This window comes from Microtus pennsylvanicus, chromosome 18 (assembly GCF_037038515.1).
Source record: "Microtus pennsylvanicus isolate mMicPen1 chromosome 18, mMicPen1.hap1, whole genome shotgun sequence".
Taxonomy (NCBI): domain Eukaryota; kingdom Metazoa; phylum Chordata; class Mammalia; order Rodentia; family Cricetidae; genus Microtus; species Microtus pennsylvanicus.
This window is the reverse complement of record NC_134596.1, coordinates 17,615,857-17,641,229: the sequence shown is the minus strand read 5'-3', so window position 1 is coordinate 17,641,229 and position 25,373 is coordinate 17,615,857. Positions and strand designations below refer to the sequence as shown.

General features: G+C 42.3%; 1 protein-coding gene and 1 non-coding gene across 5 annotated transcripts in view; both read left to right on the top strand.

Annotated features, from left to right (window-relative positions):
* Positions 1-25,373, top strand: part of Lrrc28 (leucine rich repeat containing 28) — a 107,968-nt gene that overhangs the window by 49,215 nt on the left and 33,380 nt on the right. For 2 of the 4 annotated variants that reach the window (XM_075952896.1, XM_075952897.1), the window contains one exon: positions 20,078-20,284. The exons of 1 other annotated variant lie outside the window; for it this stretch is intronic. In XM_075952896.1, coding sequence (XP_075809011.1) covers positions 20,078-20,284 — 207 coding nt within the window. The remainder of the gene's footprint in view (positions 1-20,077; positions 20,285-25,373) is intronic. One more of the 4 variants, XM_075952898.1, reaches the window with a different exon arrangement.
* Positions 12,334-12,468, top strand: LOC142837987 (small nucleolar RNA SNORA70). The gene has a single exon (XR_012908438.1). It is a non-coding gene; the product is annotated as a small nucleolar RNA SNORA70 (small nucleolar RNA).

The following is a 25,373-nucleotide window of genomic DNA, read 5'->3' as shown; positions in this document are numbered from 1 at the left end:
AGAATCCATACTCCACAAAGACTGACTCACGGTTGCTCTGATAGCAGCCTTCCCTGTACTTTCCTGATAAGAGGACCCCACTCCTGCAAAGAGTGTTCAGAAGATACACACCACCTCCAAAATAAAGTCAGCACAAAGAGATGGCACAATTGAAGAGCTTGCAAAGGTGCAATATACTGTTATCCTTAATGCTAAATCCTAGTGTATGCGATGTTGGTCATTATGGACTAGGTACAACGAGAAGCCCCTGGAGGATTTTTAGCTTGGGATGGGATCTCATGAGGTTCAGGAGAAACCACTAAGGTGACTGTTGTAAACTAGGAGCCGGGAGAAAACTCTGCGAGATGAGTTAGTTCACAGCACCAAGCCAGCCAGGAGATGGTGGTGCAGCCGTAAGTGGAGCAGAATTGCTAAGAAAAAGAACTCGGATTTTAGTGCTTTGTTTTATTTAGTGCTTTTAAATCTTCCTAAATCTCCTCATTTTCTGTAGTCCAGTGGGAGGCTTTATCCTTGATTACATGTAATGAATCTCAAGCACCGAGGAGCTGTAAACCTTACGTGGGGTGACTTAGATAGAATCAAGAACAAGCTCTTCCAGTTCTCAGACCAAGGCCCTCTCCAGACCCTAAGCAGAAACATGTAGTCTTTGAAAACTGTTTGATACCCGTATTTTATGGTATCAAAATAATGAAAATGATGTACCAGTTTCTAATATTCCCTTAGTTATTATCTATTAGTGGTTAAAGACAACACTGTTTACTGTCTTCGGCCCTAAGGACATCATCCTTAGGATCTTCTTAGAAGTCTCACAAAGCTGCAGCTGAATGGCCAGGGCTTTGGACCCCACTGAGGCTCAGCTGCAGGAGGAACCAGATTTTATTGCAGATTCTTTAATACATGTTTTGTACTTGAGATTGGAACAACAGTAGTTGAATTTATATAGGGAGAATATGTTTTGGTATGTTAACCATGTAGTAAAGGAGTTCTTGACCATTTTTTGCCAGTTAGCAAACAGTTTTGTTAAAAATAAAGCTCGTGCCTTTTTTCTTGAGGTTTGGGCATGTCATTCTAAATCTCACCTCTGCTTTAGAGTGTAGACCTAGTTCCTCCCATTCGATGCCAGTCTGGGATCCGGGCAGTTGTAGTAAATGCTGCCACTGATCAGTGTCCTAAGTGAGCTTTACAGTACCACGTTCCAGTCCCCTCGCTTGTCTCTGTGTAGTGCCATGCTGTCTGTTGTAGGTCCACGCTGGCCGGACCATAAGAATTCACTGTAGAAGGTTCAGGAATGAAGCGTTCTCAACGGTGCTCTGGATCTGAACTCAGCAGCTTTTCTAGATGGTGCTCCCGCTTGCTTTCTTACGCGGAAATAATCTTCCTTTTTGTGATGCAACAACTGAGGGAAGGTGTCTTTGAAAAACCTTTGGGTTCTTCCTCCCACAGCTTGTTTCCTCGGTCTGTATCCTTATTCTTTCTCTTACTTGAGAACTTCCTATTGAGACTGGAAATGGCTCCACTGTGAAGGAGTGAGGAAGTGATCTTACAAAAACTGAGTTTGGTTGCCAGTTCATTTTGAACAAAAGAAACCAATCACGGTGGATACAGAGTGTGTGACTGTGGGTGTGAAAACTCCAAGCCAAGCAAGATCAGGCAGTCTTTATAAAAGCAAGACAAAGAGGGCGTGTATGTGAGAGAGACAGACCGAGAGATACATACAGAAAGAGAATTCTAACATTCATCTATTAAATATCTGTCAATATTTTCTATTATTGAGAAGCCCCATTCCTGTCTCTCCAAGCCCTGCCCACTCAGAGAATCTCCGAATGAAGGGAAGGCACCAAAAAACCCAGTTCTGCATTCTTGGCAGCTATGGGACTTCCTTCCCTGAAGTTGCCAATTGCCCAAATCAGCTTTTGACCATACTTGGGCACAAACCCAGCTTGTGGCAAACACATGACCCTTTTCCTACAACCTCTGTAATCACCCTTAGTTCGAGTGTGTGGATTCTCCAGCCTCAATCTCTGGAACTGGAGAACTCACCCGGGAGTTGCTTTGCTTAAATAAACCTGTTACACTTTTTTAATTCAACTTAGTCTGGTTTATTGCTTTGGCAGAGAAACCTATTGTCTGGATGGCAGAAAACCTATTAATTATTCATTCACCCTCTTCAGGTTCTGAGAGTTCCTGTATCTTGGTGATATATCAGAGATTTAACATTTCATTTATACTGTCTGATATAAATTGGGATACAAAGTTCAATATTCTTTAGTGGTTCTGTGATTCTGGAGAGTTCATCTTGATTATGCTTATGTTTGTCCTGTGGTCTTGTATGTTTTCTCTCACGTTTGTCCTCAGTGCCTTTGCCCACGCTAGCCCAGCAGTTGTTGCTCAGCTGGTCCTCTCAAGAGTCCACTTTTGTTCTTGTTGGCATTGCCTGTGGTTTTTGTTTGATACATTTTGTTGACTTTGCCACCATCTAATCTGTTACTTCCTTCTTGCTCTTTGTGTTTTGTTTGGTTTATCTTTCTTTACTGTAGTCTCTTGAGATAAAAACTTATATTATTTTTAGTTCACTCTTGATAGTACAAGCATTTCAAGATAAAAACTTCTCTAAGCTTCAATTGCCTCTCATGCATTTTGATGTCATGTGTTTGGTTTATCTTAAACCGTTTCTTGATTTTGCACAGTTTCCTGACCTATGAATTGTTTCAAAGTCAGTTGTTCAGTTTTCAAGTGTTTGGAATCTCTTTTTTCAACTTATTGTTGATTTCCAGTTAAATTTTGTTGTGTATTTCTTGCTATATTTTACTTAAAGCCTTTAAAGGTATATAGCGAGGGGCTGGAGAGATGGCTCAGAGGTTAAGAGCACTGGCTGCTCTTTCCGAGGTCCCAAGTTCAATTCTCAGCACCCACATGGTGGTTCACAATCATCTGTAATGAGATCTGGTCTCCTCTTCTGGGGTGTGTATACATAATAAATAATAAAATCTTTTGAAAAAGGTATATAGCAAATTGAGACCCTCATCCCTACAAATAAGGACTTAGCAGTCTTGTGTGCATATTGATTTTCATGTAGAAATGAAAGTTATTTGTCTGTTATGGACCTAAACTTCTAGTATTTCAGGTGCAGTGGAAGCTTTGATAGAAACAGCTGCGGCAGAGAAGGAAGTGGAGTCTTTTCTGGTCCCTTCATTTTCCTGATGTGACTTCTGGGACGAACAAGGTTCTATTGTGTGTATATATACCACATTCTCTGCATCTGCTCAGCTGTTGATAGACATCTGGGCTGATCCCATCCCCCGGCTGTTGTGAATAGTGTAGTAGTGAGTATGGGTGTGCAGGTGTCTCTGTGGGGTCCTGATTGTGACCCTTAACTGGGTCATATGATAGTCCCTTTAAAGAAATTATACTTTTCCGTGTGTGTGTGTGTATTTGTGTGTGTGTGTACATATGCAGAATCAGAGGACAGTGTGTGGAGTCTGTTCTCTTCCATCATGTAGGTCTTGAGGATTGAATTCAGGCCACTGGCCTTGGCAGCAAGCACCTCCGTCCACTGAGCTAGCTTTCTGAATCTCCTGTGATAGCACTCTTTTTGGTTTTTCTGAGAAATTTCCACTGATTTTCTTAGTTAACTTGTAATGGATTAAGTAAAAATGCTGTGGATTCCCGAGTGGGCAGTGGGCAGTGGGTCTGAGGGCAACCAGTCACAGGCAGGGATAGTGAAGTCCCCCTATGGCTGCAACAGGCCATGAGTCCCAGGCAGGGAGCCACGTGGTGGGTAAGAGACCTCGATGGGGCAGCCAGTTCGACGAGGAGAGACAGACAGATGGGCACACCACAAGACCACGCCACAGGTCTCCAAAGGAGGCTGGTCCCAGGCAGTGAGCGACGCATCAGGAGAGAGACAGAGACATAGACATGGATAGGCATGCCATGCAGAGTGAGGTTGGATATTTATTTAGTGGGTTATAGAAGGGAAGGGGAGAAGAGGAGAAGAGCAGAAAGAGAGAGAGAGAGATGGGGGGAAGGGGAGAACTAGGGAAAAGGGAGAGACTGAGGCTGCCTCTTCGAGAGGGAAAAGGGAAAGACTTGGCTGCGAGCAGGAAGGAAGATCTGCTTCCTTCAGTGGAGTCTGTTGATGAGAGGAGGGCATGAAGTTCCTGTTATCGCTGTGTGAGGGTCGATGTGTGATTTAAGCTGCTGTTGGTATTGTTTCTTTTATGAACCCGGGTGCCCTTGTGTTCCAACAAAACATTTCTAAACTGGTGTCTGCCTTGGATTGCTTTCCAGGGGCTTGGTGGGGAGGTTGTTTGTGTTGTTTTTAATAGTTGTCCAGCGTTTTGTGCTTGCTGTTGGGGGAGAAAGCACATCGAGTTCCCCAATGTACTAAGCTGCTAGTCTTCTGAAATATCCCCAAGCTGTTGTTTAAGTAGTTATTTTAAACATCTAAGGAGTTTGTGGAGCTGAACAAACTACTCTGTCGTGAATTTTGTGGCATTTCTTCCCATGCTTGGTTCTGCTGTGTCACTGGACAGGTTTCTGTGTTCACAGGAACTGGCAGAAACTTGAGAGTGTTTTGTGTTCTGTCAGTAACCGAAGCAGCTTCTCCCCTTGGCCCTTGGGCTTTCTCTGGGGTTTGTAGTGTCTGATCCCCTTGAGGAGAAGCAGGGGCAAGCATGCTGTATGTCATTTATTAACCAATTATTCTCAGTGAAAACATGGCTTTAGTAATCTTTTTTTTTTATGTCTGGTATTTTCTACATGTGGCTCCTTCAGGACAGTTGAATTTTCCATTCTTGTAGATTCATTTCTAAACATATAATCAAAGTAAAATGTAAACCTTTAATTAAAATTTTCCTAGAAAACAATAAGATGTATGTACAGCTTCACATTTTGAGTTTTCTTTACTGAGGACCTTAACATCAGCTTTAATTTTCTTTAATGCAAAGGAATAAAATAATAAGAGCTAAAATAAGTTTGTTTATATAGGTTTTCAACTTTAGAGAATGAAAGATTTTATAATAGGACGTCGATGCAAATAGTGAGCATGTAATTACTGTAACAGTTGCTAGGAGAGCATATTGTAGTTCAATGTTGATTATTCATTTGCATTATAACTGAGAGGACCACAGTGTATCAGGCAAAACGCTTTGACACAAATCTATGTTTGTAGTTAGTTTTCTTTTATTGGGAGCTGCTATGCCCGCCCAGTGCGTCTCTGATGCTGCGTGTCTGAAGCTGTGAATCACTAGGTCTACGGGGTCTTCTCCGGCTTGAACTCTGGGCTTAGGATGAATTTCCGGTCTTCCAAACTAGTCTCCTAAAATTTTCATGATGGGAACAGATTCCAGGGACATATGCCTGCACTGCCATTGGCATTCCATGGACCTTTTTAAACCAATCATACCATTTAAAAATTTTCCCCAACGATGAACACAGATTAGCTGTCGCTACTTGATGTTTAATGAGAGACCATGTAGAGAAGTTTACACTCACCTAAAGCCCCATGTAAAAGATATTGTTAAGTACTAACTATGACCATGCTCATGAGTAAGCAGAAGTATCTCATGCTCTGTTCAGCCCTAGCCCTGGCCCTGCAGAAAGGATGCCAGGAACACCAACACCTTCTTCATTGTCTGCCCATCTGTTTTCCACCTATGAGATTTTGTTAAAATGTTAATTTGTAACAAAAAGTATCACAAGTAAAAACCTGGATAAACAAATGTCAACTTCTGTACAGAATTGCTGTTAGAATGAGTGCATGTTTTCCATAAACTGTAAAACATTTGAATTCTAATTCTGGATGAGAGCATCCAGTAAGCCTTTTGTGCTGTGGCTGTGTTGATATATTTCTCAACTTAGGGGTATATAAGAATAATCTCATGTGTGGTGTGGTTGCGCACACCTAGAATCCCAGCACTTTAGTAGACTGAACCCTGAGAAGGCCAGCCTGGGCTACATACAGGTCTCAAAGCAAACCCCTAAAATAATTTCCGTCATACTTCAGTCACTCAGTGGTACATATATCATGTATATTGCTTTCCCTATTTAAAATGTGGATACAGAGGAAACATTAAAATTGTTTGAACAATGGTTGTACATATTTTTGTTAAGTTTTTCAAACCAGAGTGCCTTTTTCTTCTTTTATATATAGTCTTGTTGACTGGCTCTGACTATGGCTTGCATTATGAAGGGTTTCTGTGGTGGAAACCCTTGTCTGGAAATAATGAAAATCATATTTTTGGGAGCATTTAAGGGTGGTTGGTTATGAACATGACTTATTTTGTATGTGAGAGGAAACTTTACTACTGCATTGGAAATATGGGCCAGAGGAGACCGAATGATACTTGCCCAGCGGAAGAAAGTTAATGTGTGATAGGAGAGACAACTATAAATACAGATTTGAAATGAAGATATAATTACATTGTTTGAAAGAACAAAATAAAAAATATCTGCAAAATGTTAGTGGAAGGACTCTGGGTGGATGGATGCAAACATGGCTACCAAGAAAGGTTTTCTTCTTCTTTTCTTGCTTGTTTGTTTGTTTGTTTGCTTGGTTGGTTGGTTGGTTGGTTGGTTTTGGAGACAGGGTTTCTCTGTAGCTTTGGAGCCTGTCCTGGAACTAGCTCTTGTAGACCTGGTTGACCTTGAATTCACAGAGATCACAGAGATCACAGGTGCCTCTGCCTCCTGAGTGCTAGGATTAAAGGTCAGGGATGTATGCCTGCACTGCCATTGGCATTCCATGGGCCTTTTAAAACCAATCATACCATTTAAAAATACCACCACCACCAATTTTTATTTTTTTTGAGCTACCAGCCTCAGAGACTGCATGCACACATGCATCCCAGTGGCAGCAACAACAGACATGAATTCAGGGTTAGTGTTCCCTTATCATTTTCTTTGAGCAGAGGCCAAACTCATTGTTTTTCTTATATGGAAAAAAAGATGATAGGGCCTGGAGAGAAAGTTCAGTTGTTAAGAGCACTTGTTAGTCTTGCGGAGTCACAGGTTCAAGTCCCAGCCCCGCATGGTGGTTCACAACCATCTATAAGTTCACTTTCAGGGGATCCAATGCCCTCTTTTGATCCCTGAGGCCACCAAGCACGCACATGATATACATACATACATGCAGGTAAAACACATAAAATTAATAAGTTTTTGATTTTTGTTTTTAAAAATCAATAGATGGATATGGAACTACTATTTAGAGTGTTAAATACTTATGTGATGGATGGGGGAAGCATCTCTTAAAATGTTGATGGTCGCCGGACGGTGGTGGCGCATGCCTTTAATTCCAGCACTCAGGAGACAGAGGCAGGTGGATCTCTGTGAGTGAGAGACCAGCCTGGTCTACAAAGTGAGTTCCAGGACAGCCAGGGAAAACCTGTCTCAAAAACCAAACCAAACCAAACCAAACAAACAAACAAACAAAAAATATTGACGGTCAACGTTTTCCAGAACCTTCTGGGTTCCTACTGGGAACCTGCTGGGCATCCTGACTTGGGGTGCTAGCTAGACGTGTAGCATTTGGGGTGCTAGGTAGATGTGTAGCATTGGTATTTTCCAAAAACCCTTCAGACCCTGAGAGCTCTGGTCCAGCTGGTGTTGATGCGGCTGACCTCAGTGAATCATGCCTGACATGCAGGTCCATGACTTGTGGTGCCTGCCCTCACCAACGCTTGGTAAAAGTGCTGCGGCAATTCTGGGTGAGCATGTTCGAGTTCTTTCTCAGGTGCTCTTTGAGCGCCGTCTCACTGGACTGTTGGTTTGCGAGCCAGGATGAGTCAAGCACAAAGCTAACGGGAAATGTCATGTTCTTTAGCGTTTTCTCTGTATATAAAACATTTCTGTGGAAAACGAGGGCCTGTGTGGGATTCTCTACGATTGCTTCTGTACGCGTAGCTCTTCTGGGCCTTTCTTCCGCTGTCCTTACCTCCTGTTATCTCGCTTCTGAAAGCTTTGTTATACAGCACAGACAAAAGATTTGTAGAGCACAATAAAGACCGTGAACTCTGGTATATAGCAGCTAGTTTTTTAGCCAAATGCAATCCCATGAAGGATTTTTTTTAAAAGGCTAGAAAATAGATAGAAATCTAAAGAAATACTTTTTATGAGTTCTCATTAGAAGCACAATACAAATTTCTGTGATACTTTTAATAGAAACTATAAAACTTAGAATCTTTCTACTTTATAATGACAGAACGTGTGAGATCCTCAGAAGTATGGATTTGCATGAACTTATAAATATACACATTTATTGAATTGTTTAATCTTTATTACGTTGAATTTCAGTCATCTCTTTAAAAAGTTCAGTTCTTAGAATTTTTTTTTTATGGTGAAAAAGTGTATATTTAGAATTAGCTGGCTGGGCTCAGTTTAGATGATTCCAATCTTGTTGGCAACATCCAGAGCATCATAATCAGGAGCCAACCGAACATATGCCTTCTTCTCTCCGTCGGGCCTTATGAGGGTGTTGACTTTGGCCACGTCGATGTCATAGAGTTTCTTCACAGCCTGTTTGATCTGGTGCTTGTTGGCCTTGACGCCCACAATGAACACAAGTGTGTTGTTGTCTTTATCTTCTTCATGGCTGACTCGGTGGTCAGGGGGAATTTGATGATGGCATAGTGGTCAAGCTTGTTCCTCCTGGGCGCGCTCTTCCGGGGGTATTTAGGCTGCCTTCGTAGCCGCAGGGTCTTGGGATGCCGAAAGGTGGGCGATGTGCGGATCTTCTTCTTTTTGTGGCTGTGGACGCCTTTCAGGCCTTTCAAGGCCTTTGCTTTAGCTTTGGCTTTGGGGGGGGGCGAGAGCTTCCTTCTTCGCTTTCGGCGCCATCTTGACGAAAAGGGTGGCCTACTCCAGTTCTTAGAATTTTAAAAAACTTCTGTGTGATCGTTCTTAAAAATGAAGCTGTTTTTTAAAAAATGGTGTAACAGGTGTTTAGAAATTTTTGCTTTTCTTGGGATCCCAAAATGTGGGATGCAGTATTATCATAATAACAATTAATTTGTATTATCCATGTTCACATGATCTTAGGAGTAAAAATGGAGGCAGCATAGAAAAGTTTAAGTTTTTACATCTCTCCATATGAAATTGTCATAAAGTGACAACTTTTGAATTAAGACCCATAATCCAAGTTTGTGAACCCAGAGGTCTCTTAGTGTTTTATGCAAATACTGCTAACGTGAGTTTCCTATTGATTTTTCATAAGGGGTTTGCATTTAGAAGTCGTAATTATTTGTGCCTTTAGTGAGATTCTTTAATATATTGGAAAATATTTGTATATGTGTGTGTAATATATTTACACGCATGTGCAGGTATAAGTGGAAGGCCACATGTGTGGCAGTCAGAGGAAGACATGGGACATTCTGATGTACCAGTCTCCACTTGGCTTCCTTGAGTCAGGATGTCATTTGGCTTGGAATGGGGCAGGCAGCCAGCAAGCTACAGTGATCCTCCTGTCTCTGCCCTGCATAGCACTAAGGCTATAGGGGGCACATACTCAGCCACACCCAACTTTTACATGTGAAGGGGATTTGACTCAGGACACCATGCTTGAACAGCAAACTCTCTGACCCACAGAGCCATTTCCATAGCCCCTGGAGAGTTTTTAAACCAAGTATTCAGTCAGTGATGATCAATCCTCTCTTTTTTAAGGTAGTTACTTTTCTTATGGGAACTTCAAAGAAGTAAACTAAATGAACCATTTTGTAATATTGTATATGCGCTCGCTAAATACTTTCTCCTTAAAACATCTCCCTGATTTAAGCTTAGAAAGTGAGATGAAAGTAGTAACATTGTAATATTCTTTTCAGAGGACAGAATATGGGTTGCTTTTAGTTCTTGTCTGTAAAATGGTGAAATAAAGAGGTATTCTTGTCTGTGATGCTATGCTGTCTTGAGACTGATTATAATGGCTTTATGCCAACAATGGACACCTAGTGTTTCCTGCAAGTCAAAGCCAGGAAATTCCTTTGTGATATCTCAGTACAGAGGAAGAAGTCAGACCTAGAAGAAATCTGCAATAGACAAGCACTAAAATAAAGCACAAATGAGAACCTGTGAATGTGGTCTCCATGAGTCTTGAAGAATGGAGGAGATAAAGAGCTTTTCCGAGGAGACATCCATGCATCGATACAAAGCAATAATAAAGATGCTAAGTTTTAGAATAAATGCTTTTAAAATTCAAAGAGAATATATCTGAGGAAGAGAGCTGAGCCATCTCTGTTGCAGTTAGTTAGAGGTGCTGCAAAGAGCACTTTCTTGTTTGGTTTGCTTTTTCCTGCAGCATTCTCGGTGGCATTTTGGCAGGGACTTCAGGTGCCAGATTATTTGGTTAGATACGCAGTAAACATCTGAGAAGTAACTTATTTTTAAGAATCGTGAGTGGGGTTCTAGTGAGTAATTTAATAAAGTACAAGGCACCAGGAAAATGTCAAAACAGGTGACTTTTCTTAATTGAAGTGGTATCTATCTTTTAAGCTAAGAATTTTCTACTGGGGATTTATTGACAAGCTTGATACTTAGACATAATTGAGGCAAATGGTTTCTTATGCTTCTCAGCTGTCATACATGCAGATATATTTGATTTTAAAAGTCTCCTGTAAATAATTACATTTCATAAATGACACTCTGTTAATGGGTCTTCGTAATTGCTAAGTTGATTCTTTCTAATGTTTGTGAGTGCATGTATGTATGCTTGCGTATTGCATGTGTGCAGGCATATACATACATTTGTAAGGAAAGGTATTGGGTCCCCTGGAAGTGGAGTTACTGACAGTTGTGAGCTTCCATGTGAGTGTTGGTAACTGAACCTAGATCAAGAGCAACCAGTGCTCTTAACTACAAAGCCATCTCGCCACCCCCACTAATTTGATTTTTTACTTTAAAGGGTTATATATCAGTGTATTTGTAAAATAACTAAATGATTGTTTTTTTCATTGTGCTTTCTGATATTAATTCTCAGTGATGACAACCTCCTGAATAGTAAAGCTGTGAACATACAAGAAGCTCTTTGTGATTATGTGTTCTATCCTGGGAGGCCTGACGTTGGTGTGACTAGGAGTATTAAAAGTGTTCATTATGCCTCATCTGTTTCTACGTCAGGGTCTACTGACTATCCTTTACAGTCTCTGACTGTGGGCTTATTGTCCTGTTTGTTTGTTTGTTTTTTAATGTGTGTCTAGTTTTTGTTTGTTTAGGGGGGTTTGCTCTTTCTGGCTATTTTGGTGTGCTTTGGCACTAAGGGTTGTTTTTATAGTCAGCACTATGGCTGGTATGTTTTGGGACTCCACAGCACATTGGCATTGGTTCTCTGCCTGGTAAGGATAGACGTTGCATCGGGTGAGTGTTCTTGTGGTTACAATAACATTTTTTATAAAGGTGGCTGCAGCCGGGCAGTAGTAGTGCACGCCTTTAATCCCAGCACCTGGGAGACAGAGGAGCAGAGGCAGGCAGATCTGTGTGAGTTTGAGGCGAGTCTGGTCTACTAGAGCTAGTTCCAGGACAGACTCCAAAGCTACAGAGAAATCCTGTCTCCAAAAACCAGAAAAAAAGGTAGTCACTTTATGAAATTGAGTCTTGTTATTTAGCACTGCTGTTTTTACATATGTTTTAAAGTCTTGTTTAAATCTTTCAGTATCTTGATCATTTTGGAGTCTTGAGCTTCTCTTAATTGGTGCATTTCTGGGTACCTTACACTTCTGGTCCATAATGTCAGTGAGATAGCTACACCGCTACTTGTGAAAATGCTGGGTATTTTCCAACTTTAAGTCAAAGCAGGACTTCACCAGTACCCCTGGTACCTTCCCTCCTGAGAGAGTGGCCTTCTGGCTTTGTTAGGGTGGGTGAAACCTCTGGGATATGATTCTCACGGTGAGGCCTCTTCCGGTCTTCAGATTTGGTATCAGGGTTACCAAAGTCTTTGCTCTGTCTAAAGCAGAACCCCGGTGTCTCCCACACAGCTTAAACTTGGACATCTGTGTCCTCCTGTCAGCTCTGAAGCAGTACTTGCTGGTGGCACCTTCATATTCTCACCTGGCCCCAAGTGTAGAATTTTCTAGAGTCCTGAAGATAGACTTGTGGCTCTTCACTTTCCCCATCACTCCTTTCTAGTGTGCTTTTCTCCTCGGGTTCCAGCTGTGGGCACTGCTGCAGCCTGCACGTGTCAGGGCTGCTGAACTTGGATGTCTTCGTCTTTTATTATTCCAGTTCTGTAACATTTTGCAAAACTCCTCAGTACTTTTCTTTTTAATATTTTTAGGGTTTTTTTCCCTTAGAGGATACTTACCTTTTAAGTCTTTCATCCATTTAAAAATAATTGGAATCACTTTGCAGCCAATTAAGCTGACCAAGTCACTTTCCCCATGAGGGCCTGATGTGCAGGGATTGCAAATTGCAGGCTTCTTGGTAGTATGTGCAGCCTCTTGCCTAGTTGGGTTGTCCGAAGGGACCTTGACAATAATTTTCTGGCAGTTATTCAAGTCCCTGATCTCAGTGTGGTCCCCAGTCTAGGCTCCAGGCAGGTGTATGTGGCGCCTTTGGGAAGCCCCAGCACAGTGACTGGGGTTCATATCCGTTCACCCCAAGCTGCAGGATAAGGACATGTGATTGAGGCTCTGCATAAAGCCAGGTTCAGGTTCCCTGGCCACCAGAAGACCCACATCTCAGAGAAGTGGGCTTCAGCAAGGTTAGTGTAGAGGAGTTTGAAGACATAGTGAAGAGGAGTTTGAAGCACTGAGAAATAGCTCTTTCTTGAGACTACGAGATCAAATATACCCCAGTCGTGGTCCCCTGGACAAGTGGCAGGCCCTGTGTTCCTGAGGGCTTCCACAGTGTCTGCTGTATCCTACCAGATCATGTTTAATAATCTCACTTCCAGTACAAAAAATGAAATTACATGTGTATATTAATTTTAGTAGAGTGTTCTTTCTATGAATTTGAATTTTGCTGTCCAAAAATGCTATTTTTGATATCTTGTTTAAATTTTTTAATATGATTTTGTGAATTTGTCAGTATGAGTCTTGAGTTTTTCCTATGTATTTTTTGATATTTTTTTTTTAGGTTTGGCATTTTGTTTTTTGATTGATAATGTGAATTGTTCCAACATGTCACTGTGGTACTGAGATAAACACTCCCAGGTATTTCTTATGTCTATGTTAGAGATGGCTTTACTCTCCTTTTCTGGCTTCTGCTAGATCTAAGTTACATTGCTGTCATGGAGAGAGGGTACGGTCTGATCAAGCATCCATGTTCACTTCATTGCATTTCACTCTTGCGTCACTTCAGAGTCTCTCAGACAGTGGCGAGCAGTTATTGGGACAACAGCATCCCTTTCTTCTTTTTTCGGTTTCCGTGTGAATGACCTCAGTGTTTTACCATCTGTGGTAGTGTACACCCTTACTTGGAACTTGCATTAAGGTACACTAATATTCAAGTTATGTTATACCTGCATAGTAGTAGTTGTTGGAGCGTGTGTGTGTGTGTGTGTGTGTGTGTTATATGTGTTTCAATTTTTTTTTCCCAAGAAAGTTTCTCCTTCTTAGTTTCTGGTTCTTCAGAGCCCCTTCTCTGTTAGACACGAAACATATAATGTGTTTGTAGTTGTCTCTGTAATAAGACGTCAGCCATAAAATCACGAAACTGTTTATATCCAAGTGTCCATTGAGAACACTTTATGGTATGATGAACAGAAATTTGAAATGCTCCTTTTTCTGCCGTGTGTCATTGAATTTAACTATATGGTCCATTTCATGTAATCACATAGTGACCTCTTGAAGTAAACAGATGTTGGTTTGTTTACAGCAAACTAATGGTGGAAATAATGAATAAATAACCCAAAGGTTTATGGCTGATAATACCTAACAGTTAACAGATTTGACCTGTTTTTATCTAAATAGCTAAGGAAAAAAACCTTTCAAACCTGCATCAAAAGATGTGCATGAGCGAGGGGGAGGGGTGCTGTGCGGGAAGGAACCTAGCGTAGAAGAGGCTTCCATTTCTTCTCATGTCCTCCTCAGCCCAGAGAGCAGTGGGGCTGAAGTTGGAGCTGTTTTTAGTGGCTCCGGAAAAAGAAAGCCAGACGTGGAAATAGCAAGCCTTGTTATTGACTCTGTGCGGCCGGCCACTAGGTTGGCCTCGAGTGGGTGGCTTCCTTCCCATCCCATTTAAATTCTAGGTTAGGTCAATGTGCACCCATGGAGTGATGACTTAAAGGGGACTTTACTGCTTTTCTTTGAAATTAGTACCCGGATGTTGTTTTTATGCTTGGACTCAGTAATGACTGTGTGGCGGCATCAAAGACATCTTCAAGATACAAGTGGCTGAAAGGTTTTAAGGCTTTTGTATATTTAGCATAAAAGTAAACAGTGACCAACGGTTGTGAAGTTAGGACTGTTCAGGGGACATTAAGGAAACGAGACTTGGAGGGTGATGGTTATGTTTGGGGAAGAAGTGAAGCAGGGTCAAAGAGGTGTGGTCAGGAGACCCAGCTGGAATGGGAAGAAGGCTGTCAGCATCGCAGAGGGGCGTGGCACGTCTGTCTGTCTGTACTGTGCTGATCTCAAGGTGACATAGCAATAAATAACTTCGAAGTTGTCAAAATATTAAATTTGTCAGTATAAATCACTTTCAGTATATACACGTTCAATATCAAGAATGATAAAACTGTAGCTGGGAGAGGACTTACTGCATAAGCATGGGCCCGTCAGGTCCCCAGCACTCTCATGAGAAAGCCAGGGTGGCAGCGTCCACCCGTAGCCACAGTACTGGGGCACTGCAGACAGGAGCCCCTCTCCGTGGGGACCACTGGCCAGCCAGTCTGTCATTTTTATTAGAACTAAAAACAGTTAAGAAACTTATTGTGTGAATTTATACTCAGAGTAACTATTGTACTTATTTACAGTGTTCACAAAGTCAACATATGGATTTTTTTAAAGTTTTGTTTTAATAAGTCATGTATATTATTTGTATAGCTTTTAGGAAAATTTAAGATAATCCTGAGTTACTTTAAAAAAAAAAATACAGCAACTCAGTCTCCTAGGATCCAGCATGTGTGTAGGAGGTTGAGTCCCTCTCCTTCCCAGGACGTCTTGAAAATCCTGTCTACCAGCCAGCTTTTGTCCCCGCTCCGGGCCTGCCAGCCAGTCACTGCTGTGCCGTCCAGCTCGGGAGTGTAGCCTTTCCCAGAGGAATGCGTAATGCTACCGTGTGGTGTGTGCCCTTTGAATCGGGGACCGTGAGATTCCGTGGTGCGGTGTGGCACTGTTTCCTTTGTCTCTGAGTGTAGTGGATTGTGTGTATACCAGAGTTCATCTGTTCTCCTACTGGAGTAAATGCTTAATTTCTGTAAAGTTGTTATTCCATCTTTGGTCCGTTTTAGCAGTTCATGTCTGCCTCCTTCCCCTTCCCTCCTGCCTGCTGCCTGGCCTAAGCTTTGCCACTCAGCTTTATGTAAGAACGGACTTTGTTTCTACTGAGTGTCTGTCTTGCAGACTTCTACTTCATCATCGTAGCTTCGATTGTTCTCTTCGCTCACTGAGCTTAGTGCTCGCTCTTTTCTCCTTTGTCAGGGTGGAGGCTTTGGAAGCATGTCTGGAGCTTCCCAAGAGCTGCAAGCTCCAGCTGCCACCCACCACCTCCCTGCCTGTGTCCCATCAGCTTGGGCATTTGCTCTTATTTTTATTTGATCAAAAACATTTTCTGATTTTCTTTTCAATTTCGTTTACTTGGTTATTTAGAAATATGCTGCTTTATTTTCAAGTATTTGGGGATTTCCGGGATCTCTTTCTTCTGTGTATTTCCACTTTAATCTCATTTTGTCAGAGTGCATCCTTTGTGTGGTTTCAATATTTAATGAGGTAGCGTACAGTTAACCCTGGGTAATGCATCGTGTGCTCCAAAACAGTGTTTTCTGGTGCAGTTTCTAAGGTGTCAGAAGAGTCGGTCATGCGTGATCCTGCCATATTTACACTGCTGCTCCATCAGTTAGTGACAGTGGTGTGTTGACTTGCCACTTCATCCCTTCATCTGGAGCTTTTATTAGTTATGTATATACCTGTGATTATTGCCCTGAATTACTATTTTACCATTATGAACTGTTTCTCTGTCTCTTATGGTAGCACACACCGTTCTCTCTGTTTCTGTGATAGAAAGTAACCTTGTTTCGTGTAGTTCTTGTTTGTGATAGAAAGTAACCTTGTTTCTTGTAGTTCTTGTTTGTGATAGAAAAGTAACCTTATTTCGTGTAGTTCTTGTTTGTGATAGAATATAACCTTGTTTTGTGTAGTTCTTGTTTGCCTGCTGTGCTCTTTCCGCCTTGAACTTCAAACCTAGTTGTGCCTTTGCCTTGAACTTGTGTTTCTTACAGATATCATAACGTTTTTAAAGGTAGTCTAACATCCTTTTGCATTTGATTGGGTTATTTAGTCAATTTCCTTTTTTGTTTTTATTTTTTCTAAAGAGGATTTCTCTGCATAGCCCTGGCTATCCTAGAATTTTCTTTTTAGACAAGGCTAGCCTCAAACTCAGAGATCTACCTGCCTCTGCCTCCCAAGTGCTGGGATTAAAGGTGTACGCCACCACACCTAGCCCAGTTTACATTTAATATACTTACTTATATGATTGTATTCACATCCATCATTTTGCCATTTGTGGTTTATGCAATTCAAATATTTTTGTTTCTTTAAGTTTAATTTTATTTGAGGGGTGGGGCAAGAGAGTGCTGAGACTGGATTCAGCCTGTCAGGTTTGCTCAGCGAGTGCTGTTACCTTCTGAGCCATCTCTCCAACCCTCACTTTGATTTTTTTTCAAATGTGCAGTTTCAGTTGCTTTGTTGGCTTTTAAGTTTTATGGTTTTAGCTGTCTTGATATCATGCACATAAGTCATTGTTTCCAACAGCTGCCTTTTATGATGTATGAGTGTAGGTGTAGATCTCTTTGTATTTCTGGTCTTTATTGAGCTGCTTGGATCTTTAGATTAAAATTTAACCATTATTTTGAAACTTTTCTATCCCCTTTTCCTGATTCTCTTCTTATTGGGGTATCAAGTGTTTTTTTGTAATTTCTTTCTGTCCTGCAGGTATCTGAAGTTCTGTTCATTTCTGTCTTTCTGATCATTTAATTCCCATTACCTGTCTGTCACTGGTTCTTTCATCTGCCTTTTCAGATCTACCTTGGAGCTTTTCGCTTGTGCTGTTAATCTCGTTAGTCACAGCACCTACTCTGTAGAGTTCCAGCCCTCTGGAATGTGAGACCCGCGCAGTGATGGAGCCTATGCTCAAACCTGGATGATGCACCCTGGCGTTAAAAACAATGTGTCTAATGCTTTAGTTTCCAGGGTGTCAAATGAGGTCAGCTTGATTCGTTTTTAATAAGTCCTATTAATATGTTCTTTCCTAGGAAATCAAATTTTTGGATTTGCATTAATGTATCTTAACCAATGATCTAGAGCAGCAGTTTTTGATGCCTTTGGGGGCTGAATATTAGATATCCTGCTTATCACTTGTTTACATTATGATTCATAACAGTAGAAAATCACAGTTAAAGAAGTAGCAATGAAATAGTTTTATGGTTGGGGTTAGCACACGAGGAACCGTATATATTAAGGATCACAGCGTTAGGAAGGTTGATAACTGGGGCTTAAACTTGACCTTGACTTTTTCTTACTGTGTTGTTTCCAGACCCAGTCAAGTTTGTCTGCTTTTCTTAAAATGGCTCTGCATTTTTCTTGAAATTCCTTGATAGTTTATCTTTTACAGTGACACACACCCTCATCCTCTCAGCCCAGGCTCCTCTACCTGGTGCTTTCTGGCATGTCCTTGGCACTCCCAAAGAGGACTTCGTGCTCTAAACAGTTTATCGTCTCCACAGGACGTACCTTCCTCCAGCAGGTCCTTGGCCTTGGCATTCTTTTCTGTTCTGCCATTTGTTTATGCTGGGCATGGGCACACTGTTTAGTTTTTTTCTCTTCTGTGCCCCTCCTCATGCTTCCTACCACACCCCACACCCTGCTGGGATTGCAATATCCTCTTTCTTCTTGGCCTTTCCAGGCTCCTTCCCCAGGATCTTTTCCAGAAGCCTGGGCTCTTCGTGTGACTCCCCCTCCTCTGAGCTCTGTCACACCTGGCTTCCTGTATGTACCAGGGCTCCTAGGGCACTGCCTGCTGTGCCATCCTCTGGTCACCTGGCCCACGCAGGGGTCCAGGCACTCCTATAGTCTCTGTGTTGAGTAGGTCAAAAACGTTTTGTTCCTGTTGTTTCTATTTTTCTTTGTTTTTATTCACTTTTAGAATATGAGTTCCCCAACTCCCTCATCAGCACACCCCACATAAGTAGTAATTTTGTTTGTGAAACAGATGAAGGTGGACTTTATCAGCTATATCACAGCTAAGAGGTGAACAAAGAGTGAGTTGGAGCTCCATGGGTATCCATTAAGTTCAGACGGAACAAAACTCCCATTGGCACAGAATCATGCCTGCCTGTCTTCAGATGAGTGTTTTACTCAGTTTTGCAGAAATTGAACAGTAAATCGTAAACATCCTCGGATAAGTTTGCCAGCATTAGGAAAGTGGCTTGAAGTTAACCTATTTTCACCCTACCTTACTTTCATATAAAAAGACTTAGCTGTTTCTAGGGATATTTCAAGGGCCAGAGACATGGCTCAGAAGGCAAATGCTCTTGTAGTCAGGCCTAATTACCGGAGCTGGATGCCCAGAACCTACGTGGTGGCAGAGAGAATCAGCTCTCAGAAGTTGCCCTCTGACTTCTGAGCGCAAGTATGTATACATACTCTAAAAATGATGATGATAATAATAAGTATAATAAAACATTTTTAAATGTTCCTAGTGGTAATTTCATAGCAAAGACAGAAAGCTTTTTCTGTAAATATGTAGATAATAAATATACTTAAGCTTTGTAGGTCACATGTGGTCTCTACCATCTGATCTTCATTTGGATGTTGTGGTTTACTCTGTGTATTAAGTGTGAGAGTTGTGTGGCTAAGTCCTGGTCAGCAGCAGTAAGAAGAGCGCATGTGAAGGTATAAGACTATCACCTGACAGAAGTGGTGTTGCCGTGTGCCCAGGACGGTGCTGTAGCTCCTAACCACGCATCTGTGGAGTGGAAGAAGTAGAATTGTTCGGCCCAGTGCTTAGGAGAGCCACGGCGTGGAGGATGGCATCTAGAGACAGAGCGGATGTCTGTCCCCTGAAGTGGTGATCGCCTCCTGAGAACAACTTAGCTTCTTGTAAAGAATTTATCAGTATTCACTTAGCAGCACGCAATTACCTGGCATATGACAAGAACATGGTTGTACTGACTTTGGAGCAGATTAAAACTGTAGTTGCTTGTTAGGAGGGACTGATGGAGTAAACAGGAGGTAGGTTAAATAAGTCTTCAAAGATTCCCTGTTTCTTAGTGCAGGGTATCTTCCATTTAGTTCTGTTCTGTTCTTCGGGGTGCATTCTCTTATAAATCCCCTGTTATCTGTAGAAGGTCAGCTATCTAGCTATCAGAAGCAGCCACCTTGGAGTAATCATTCCTTTTTACCTGATCAAAATCTTGCATTCGTCTGCCTGAGACTTCTGGCTCAGGTTCATCACTCTGTGCCTCCCACTCTTTCTCCATTCAGCACTTTTCAGTACTGGCAGGAGCTGGGCAGACGGCTCCCTAAGTGCTTGCTATCAAAGCATAAGGACCTGAATTCAGATCCCCATAAAGACCCAGATACCGTGGTGCGCATCCATAACCGCAGCCGATGAAAGCAGGTGCAGAAGGGAGGAACCTGGGGAAAGCACCGGGCCACTGATGGAGACCAGCGGAAGAAGATGGCTGGTGTGGACTTCTCCACACGTGCACACTGAGCAAGCACATCTCTGCACACACATGAGAGAAGGGTTGTTTAGGCCGGGTGGCTTGCAGCCCAGCTCTGGCTCCTGTATTTCTGCGTCGCGTCTGTGGAAACAGCCCTGCGAACTGATTTTACTTACTTGAACTGTAGCAGGATTGACTATTTTTTTATGTTATCTTTTCAGTTCATCAGAATGCGATTTATCTTAATTTTGGTTTTGGTTGTAGAGGTTGGCGATTTGAAGGAGCTGCAGACACTAGACATTTCTACCAATCGTTTGCTAGCTTTGCCCGAGAGGCTTCACCTGTGCCTTTCTCTGCAGTACCTCACTGTGGACCGCAATCGCCTGTGGTGTGTGCCGCGCCATCTCTGCCAGCTGCCCAGCCTCAACGAGCTCTCCATGGCTGGAAACCGTCTTGCATTTTTGCCACTTGGTAAGTGTTGCGGTCATATGACAGAATCGACTAGCCAATACGTAAAACACAACATGCTTCTTTAACTAGGATGGGTTGGTTTCTTCCTGTGTCTCCTGATGAGTCCTCTAGAAATCCGTTTCTGACATGATTATTACCAGGTGACAAGTGAAGTTATTTTAGTCAGAGATGTTGCTGTTCGTGAACCTTCACCCTATGTCCTCAGCCTCCCAAGTGCTGGGGCTGCAGGCATGTGCCACCATGCCTAGCTCAGGAATCCCACACTTCCAAAGACAGTGCTGTCCAGAATGCGCCTGCTATGAGGTTATCGTGCACAGGGAACTAGTGTGTACGTGACTGTCAGTCTGACAGCCTTGAGCACTATGAGCAGCTGACAGCTAGAACAGTATACCTGCTACTTCCTGTTTCCCCTTCTCCCTCAGCTGCGCGTGTTAGGCAAGCCCTCTGTCCTCACCATGTAACCCAAATCCCAAATCTGCCTGTTTAGATGTTGGCTCCTACCTTGGAAAACTACTTTTGAGTATTGTAAGTACTAAAGCCAGAAAAATCTGACTTCAAAACTTTGAAGACTTTAAAGCTGATTAAATTGCCTACTGTGCTAGAAATCTCACCACGGCTAATAAAAGCCTGTCCTCTGTCGGTTTCTGTAGTTGGCCCTTTTTGACCTGTTACATGTCAGATGCCATAGGTCTTTAATAATATGGTACATTTATTTCACATAGAGCTAAACTATTTTTTCAACTTCTAAGAAACAAAAGTCAAAAAAATGAAGCCATGTAGGACCCCAAACTGTTGTAATTTCACTCATAGAAACATCTTATAGTCATGATTTATCTCTGAGGACAATGAAGTAAATAGTTCACCAGCTTCTGAAAGGAAATGTTGGCCAATGTAATTCATTTCATCAATTTTCAATTCCAAGTCTCTTCATGAACTCTTTAAAATATTAAAAACACTAAAATCAATTCACATAATAAAAACTGCTAAATTTAAGGAGATTAATTTCCCACAAATATATTCCACAATTATAAAATTAACAAATTACCATAAAGTCATTTCAAAACAACCTATATTCCTAAGAAATTAGAGCTTTTTGAGTGAAGATATAAATATTTAAAGAGTAAACATACCTGCTGGACTAAAGAGAACACAGAACAGTTACAGGGCCAGGTACCTCGCACAGCACAGAGGCGGCTGCACCACTTCACAGCGTGTGTCCTGTAGAAATTGCCGAGGTTCACCATCATGTCTGCAGGCCACGGATGACAATCTCCATCCCGCACAGTTTATGGGTGAGAATTCTAAAGACGTGTGCAGGTGTAGGCGACTGAAAAGCGAGGAGACACGTTACGTTCATGCTCTTGAACATGTCTCGTGCTCAAGACCCTTCCTACCCCACAGTAGCCACCAGAACCTTTGGACCAGTTCCTAATGGCTCTCAGTCACATGACTAGCAGGATGGTGTGGTCAGTGCTGGTGATAAAGGAAGGAAGGCAGGGATGAGAGGGAGGGGGGACAAGAGTAAATCATTTCATCTCTGCGGCATAAAACTCAGCTTGCAAATGTAATGCCAGAGTTCAGGGTAAAACTGTAAATTCTCCTGTAAGCAACCTTGAACTTTTCTTGATTTGACTGTCAGATGTTACCAGAAACAGATGAGCTTGTTAAGTCTGGTGTCACCTCTACAAGTCCCTCTTATCATCATCATCACCATCAACACTGTCCGTGTAAGGCGTGGTCCCATTAGAAGCTGCATGTGTGAGCGCTGTTGTCTGCACTAATGCAACTGTGCATTAATAGAACGTGTCAGTTACTGTGCACAGAACTGCATCGCAGAGATGGTCCTCCCGCCTCGACACACGCTCTCCGTATTCCAGAACTAGTCTGTGTGAGAGGGCACCATACTGAAGGTGGCCATCTCCATGACCAGGTTTCACTCTGCCATTTCAGCCTCATCTGGGCTATGGCTCCAATTCTTGGCAGCATCTGCTGCTACAGGCTAAGTCCTGCCTTGTTTGTGGTGCCGCCCTTCCTCTCTGTCTCAGCGCTTCCCTTTCCACACAGCTGCACCTGCCTGCAGGTTGCTCCCGCTCTGAGCAGCTCCTCAGTCCTGGGTCCTCACGCCCTTGGTCATTTGCTGCCCATTCCTGTCTGTGTTTCGGTAGTGGCAGCTTTCGGTCATCTGCTGTGCCATCTTACTGTGCCTCATGCTCACAGTAGGATTCCTGTGAGTTTGAGGCCAATTTAGACCACTGCGTAAGACTTTGTGCCCATGATGACGACGATGATGTCAGTGTCGATGATGATCTTTTTAAGTGTATACATTTGGAATCTTCCTTTGACTCTTATGGTAAACTAGAGCCGTCCAATTCTAAGAATGATCTGAGAGCATGCAGCTGTTAGTGTTCCCTTTTAGAAATTTAGCAGATATGAATGCTTCTTTATGGTCATTCAGACAGACAGACAGACAGACACACACACACACACACAGAGTTTCCAGGCAATAAAAAGTGGTGTGTTTCGTCATGCTGCTTAGAGCTTGTCCTAGAAGCATAGGTCTTGTGAGATGTGTACTGAGATGTCTCTGTGAGAGAGATAGGGAGCCACTTACTGAATTTACTCTCATACTGAAGTCCAGCTGGAGGGTTTCTTACGCAGCTGTCATGCGCAGCTCCAGCAGCTGGCTGTACGGATGACATGGATTGTTGCAGCACTGTGGCCCCATTAGCTGTCTTTAGTCACCTGTGATCCTGTCAAAACCACTGGGGCTCGCTGACTGTGTTCTCCTGAGATGAAAAGATGCGTCAGAAGGAAGGATGCTCTATTATTACTGTTCACTGACAGCTGAATGACAGGTGAGCCTACAGATAGACTCTGCACAGTTGTGACTGTCAGCACAGGAGCCTCGTGCTGGGAAAGTTAGCAGCGGTCTCAAAACTTGCATTTTTGCTGTTGACTTGATACAGTGAGGTTGACAGACTAAGTCACAGGATTGTGATTTCGCCTCTCAGCTTCTGAGAGTTCAGGGGACGAGAAAAAAAGCTTTCTCCCGGGTGCTCCTTCCTGGCCTGCTTTGCATAATTAGTCAGCCTAATTATTTGGGAATGTCTACTACTTGTTCCCTGTTGAATAATAGATGCAAGGGGCCGTTTGCTAGGCACAGACTGGCTGTTGGAAAGCGTGTCTTAGCTCTCTGAAAGTGCTGGAGAAGGAAACAAAGGTGAACTACTGTAGCAGGCTAACTTTTTATTAAATGTTTCTATAGAAAACAGTAAGTTAGGGTCAACCAGAAGGCCCAGGTAGTAAAAGTGTTTGCCATCCAGCCTAAATCCCTGAGTTTGATCCCTGGAACCCACATGGTAAAAGGAAAGACCTGACTCCTTCTCTCTCTCTCTCTCTCTCTCTCTCTCTCTCTCTCTCTCTCTCTCTCACACACACACACACACACACACACACACACACACACACACGCATGCGCACACACATACATAGAAAATAATTTTTAAAAATAGTGAATTATTTCTTTTGAAAGATTTACTTATATTTTATGTGTGTGTTTTGCCTGCATATATATGTGTGTGTACCACATGTGTGCCTGGTACTCTGAGGCCAGAAAAGGGAATTAGATTTCCTAGAACTGGGGTTATAGACAGTTGTGAGCTGCCACATGGGTTCTGGGAATTGAACATGGGTCCTCTACAAGAATAGCAAGTGCTCTTAGCTGCTGAGTCATTTTTCTATACCCCAGTGGATAAATCCTTAGGAATATTTGGCATGTGACATTGAGGTTTACAAAATAACCAGTGTATAACTTACCATGGAAAAAGCCCAGAAGTTAGTAGAGCCTAGTAATGAGAAATGATCTGGGCTCCCAGACCAGCCTCGGAATTGTCCCTTGGAGAGAGCAGTCATGAAATGTTAGCTTTCCTGGGACGTTGTGACCAGTGCGACAATGTGATGGTAGCTCCTGGACTGTCTCCTACACTGTCCATCTACAACACAGGCAGAGGACACTGGGGTTTGTCTACTTGCTCTGTAAGAACTGGCTGTTCTATTAGGTAAAAACCAGACATGGCACGTTAGTGTTATAGCCCAGCTCCCGGGGTTTTAAACATGTACCAAAGCAAGCCCCTCCCTTCCCATGCCCATGGAGCGTGGAAATGCCAGGTGTGATACTTATACATACTGTTCATATTGCTTCTTATTTATTCCCACTTTTTCCATATTTGCTGATAAACCAGCACTTGCTACTTAAGAGTTTTTTATTTCTTTATTTTAAATCTACACAGTAAAACCAATCAGACTGCAAACCACTATTGGAGCTGGATTGAAACTAATAGCTTCATGTTTTAATTTTAGCTTATACATAAAAAGATTAAAATGTGTATTTATGAAATACCCTGTGATGTTCTGATGCATGTGTCAGTTGATAAGTTCCATGATCCCCGACTCAGAGGTGCTCGTCAACTCTAGTCCACTGCACTGTAAGTGTGTGGATGCAATGAAGAACTGGTACCTTGAGAGCCTTGTGTAGTGGGAGTTAAATGCCTCCCTTAAGTAAGTGGGAACACTAACAAATTTGTTCTAGTGGAAACAGACAGTCCCAGGAGTTGGAGTTAGGACTACATTTGACCCCAAAGTGTGATAAGTACAATCTATAGGGAAACCTAAATATGAAGCTAAAATTGTATTCTGTAGGAATAATGTTGGCTAAGTCTGTAATCAAAGGAGAAATATTAATGAAATAAAAAACTGAAAAGAAATTAATTATGAGGTAGAAAACCGAAAAGAAAGCTTTGATCATAAAGTCCAAAAATTAGTAGTGGAAAGACATGAGAGAATTAGTCTATTCATTAAAACTATAAATATCTTACTTAAAGCGTGAAGTTTTAATTCTGGAATCCAAATGTCTTCAAGAAAATGGATGTTCAGGTCTCGGGACATAGCTCAGGCTAACCACTCGAGTTCAAGCCCCAGTCCCTTGTGAAAAGCTAGGTTGTGCTTACACACTTGTCAGCCGGGCACCAGGTGTGCCCACACACTTGTCAGCCCGGCACCAGGTGTGTTCACACACTTGTCAGCCGGGCAC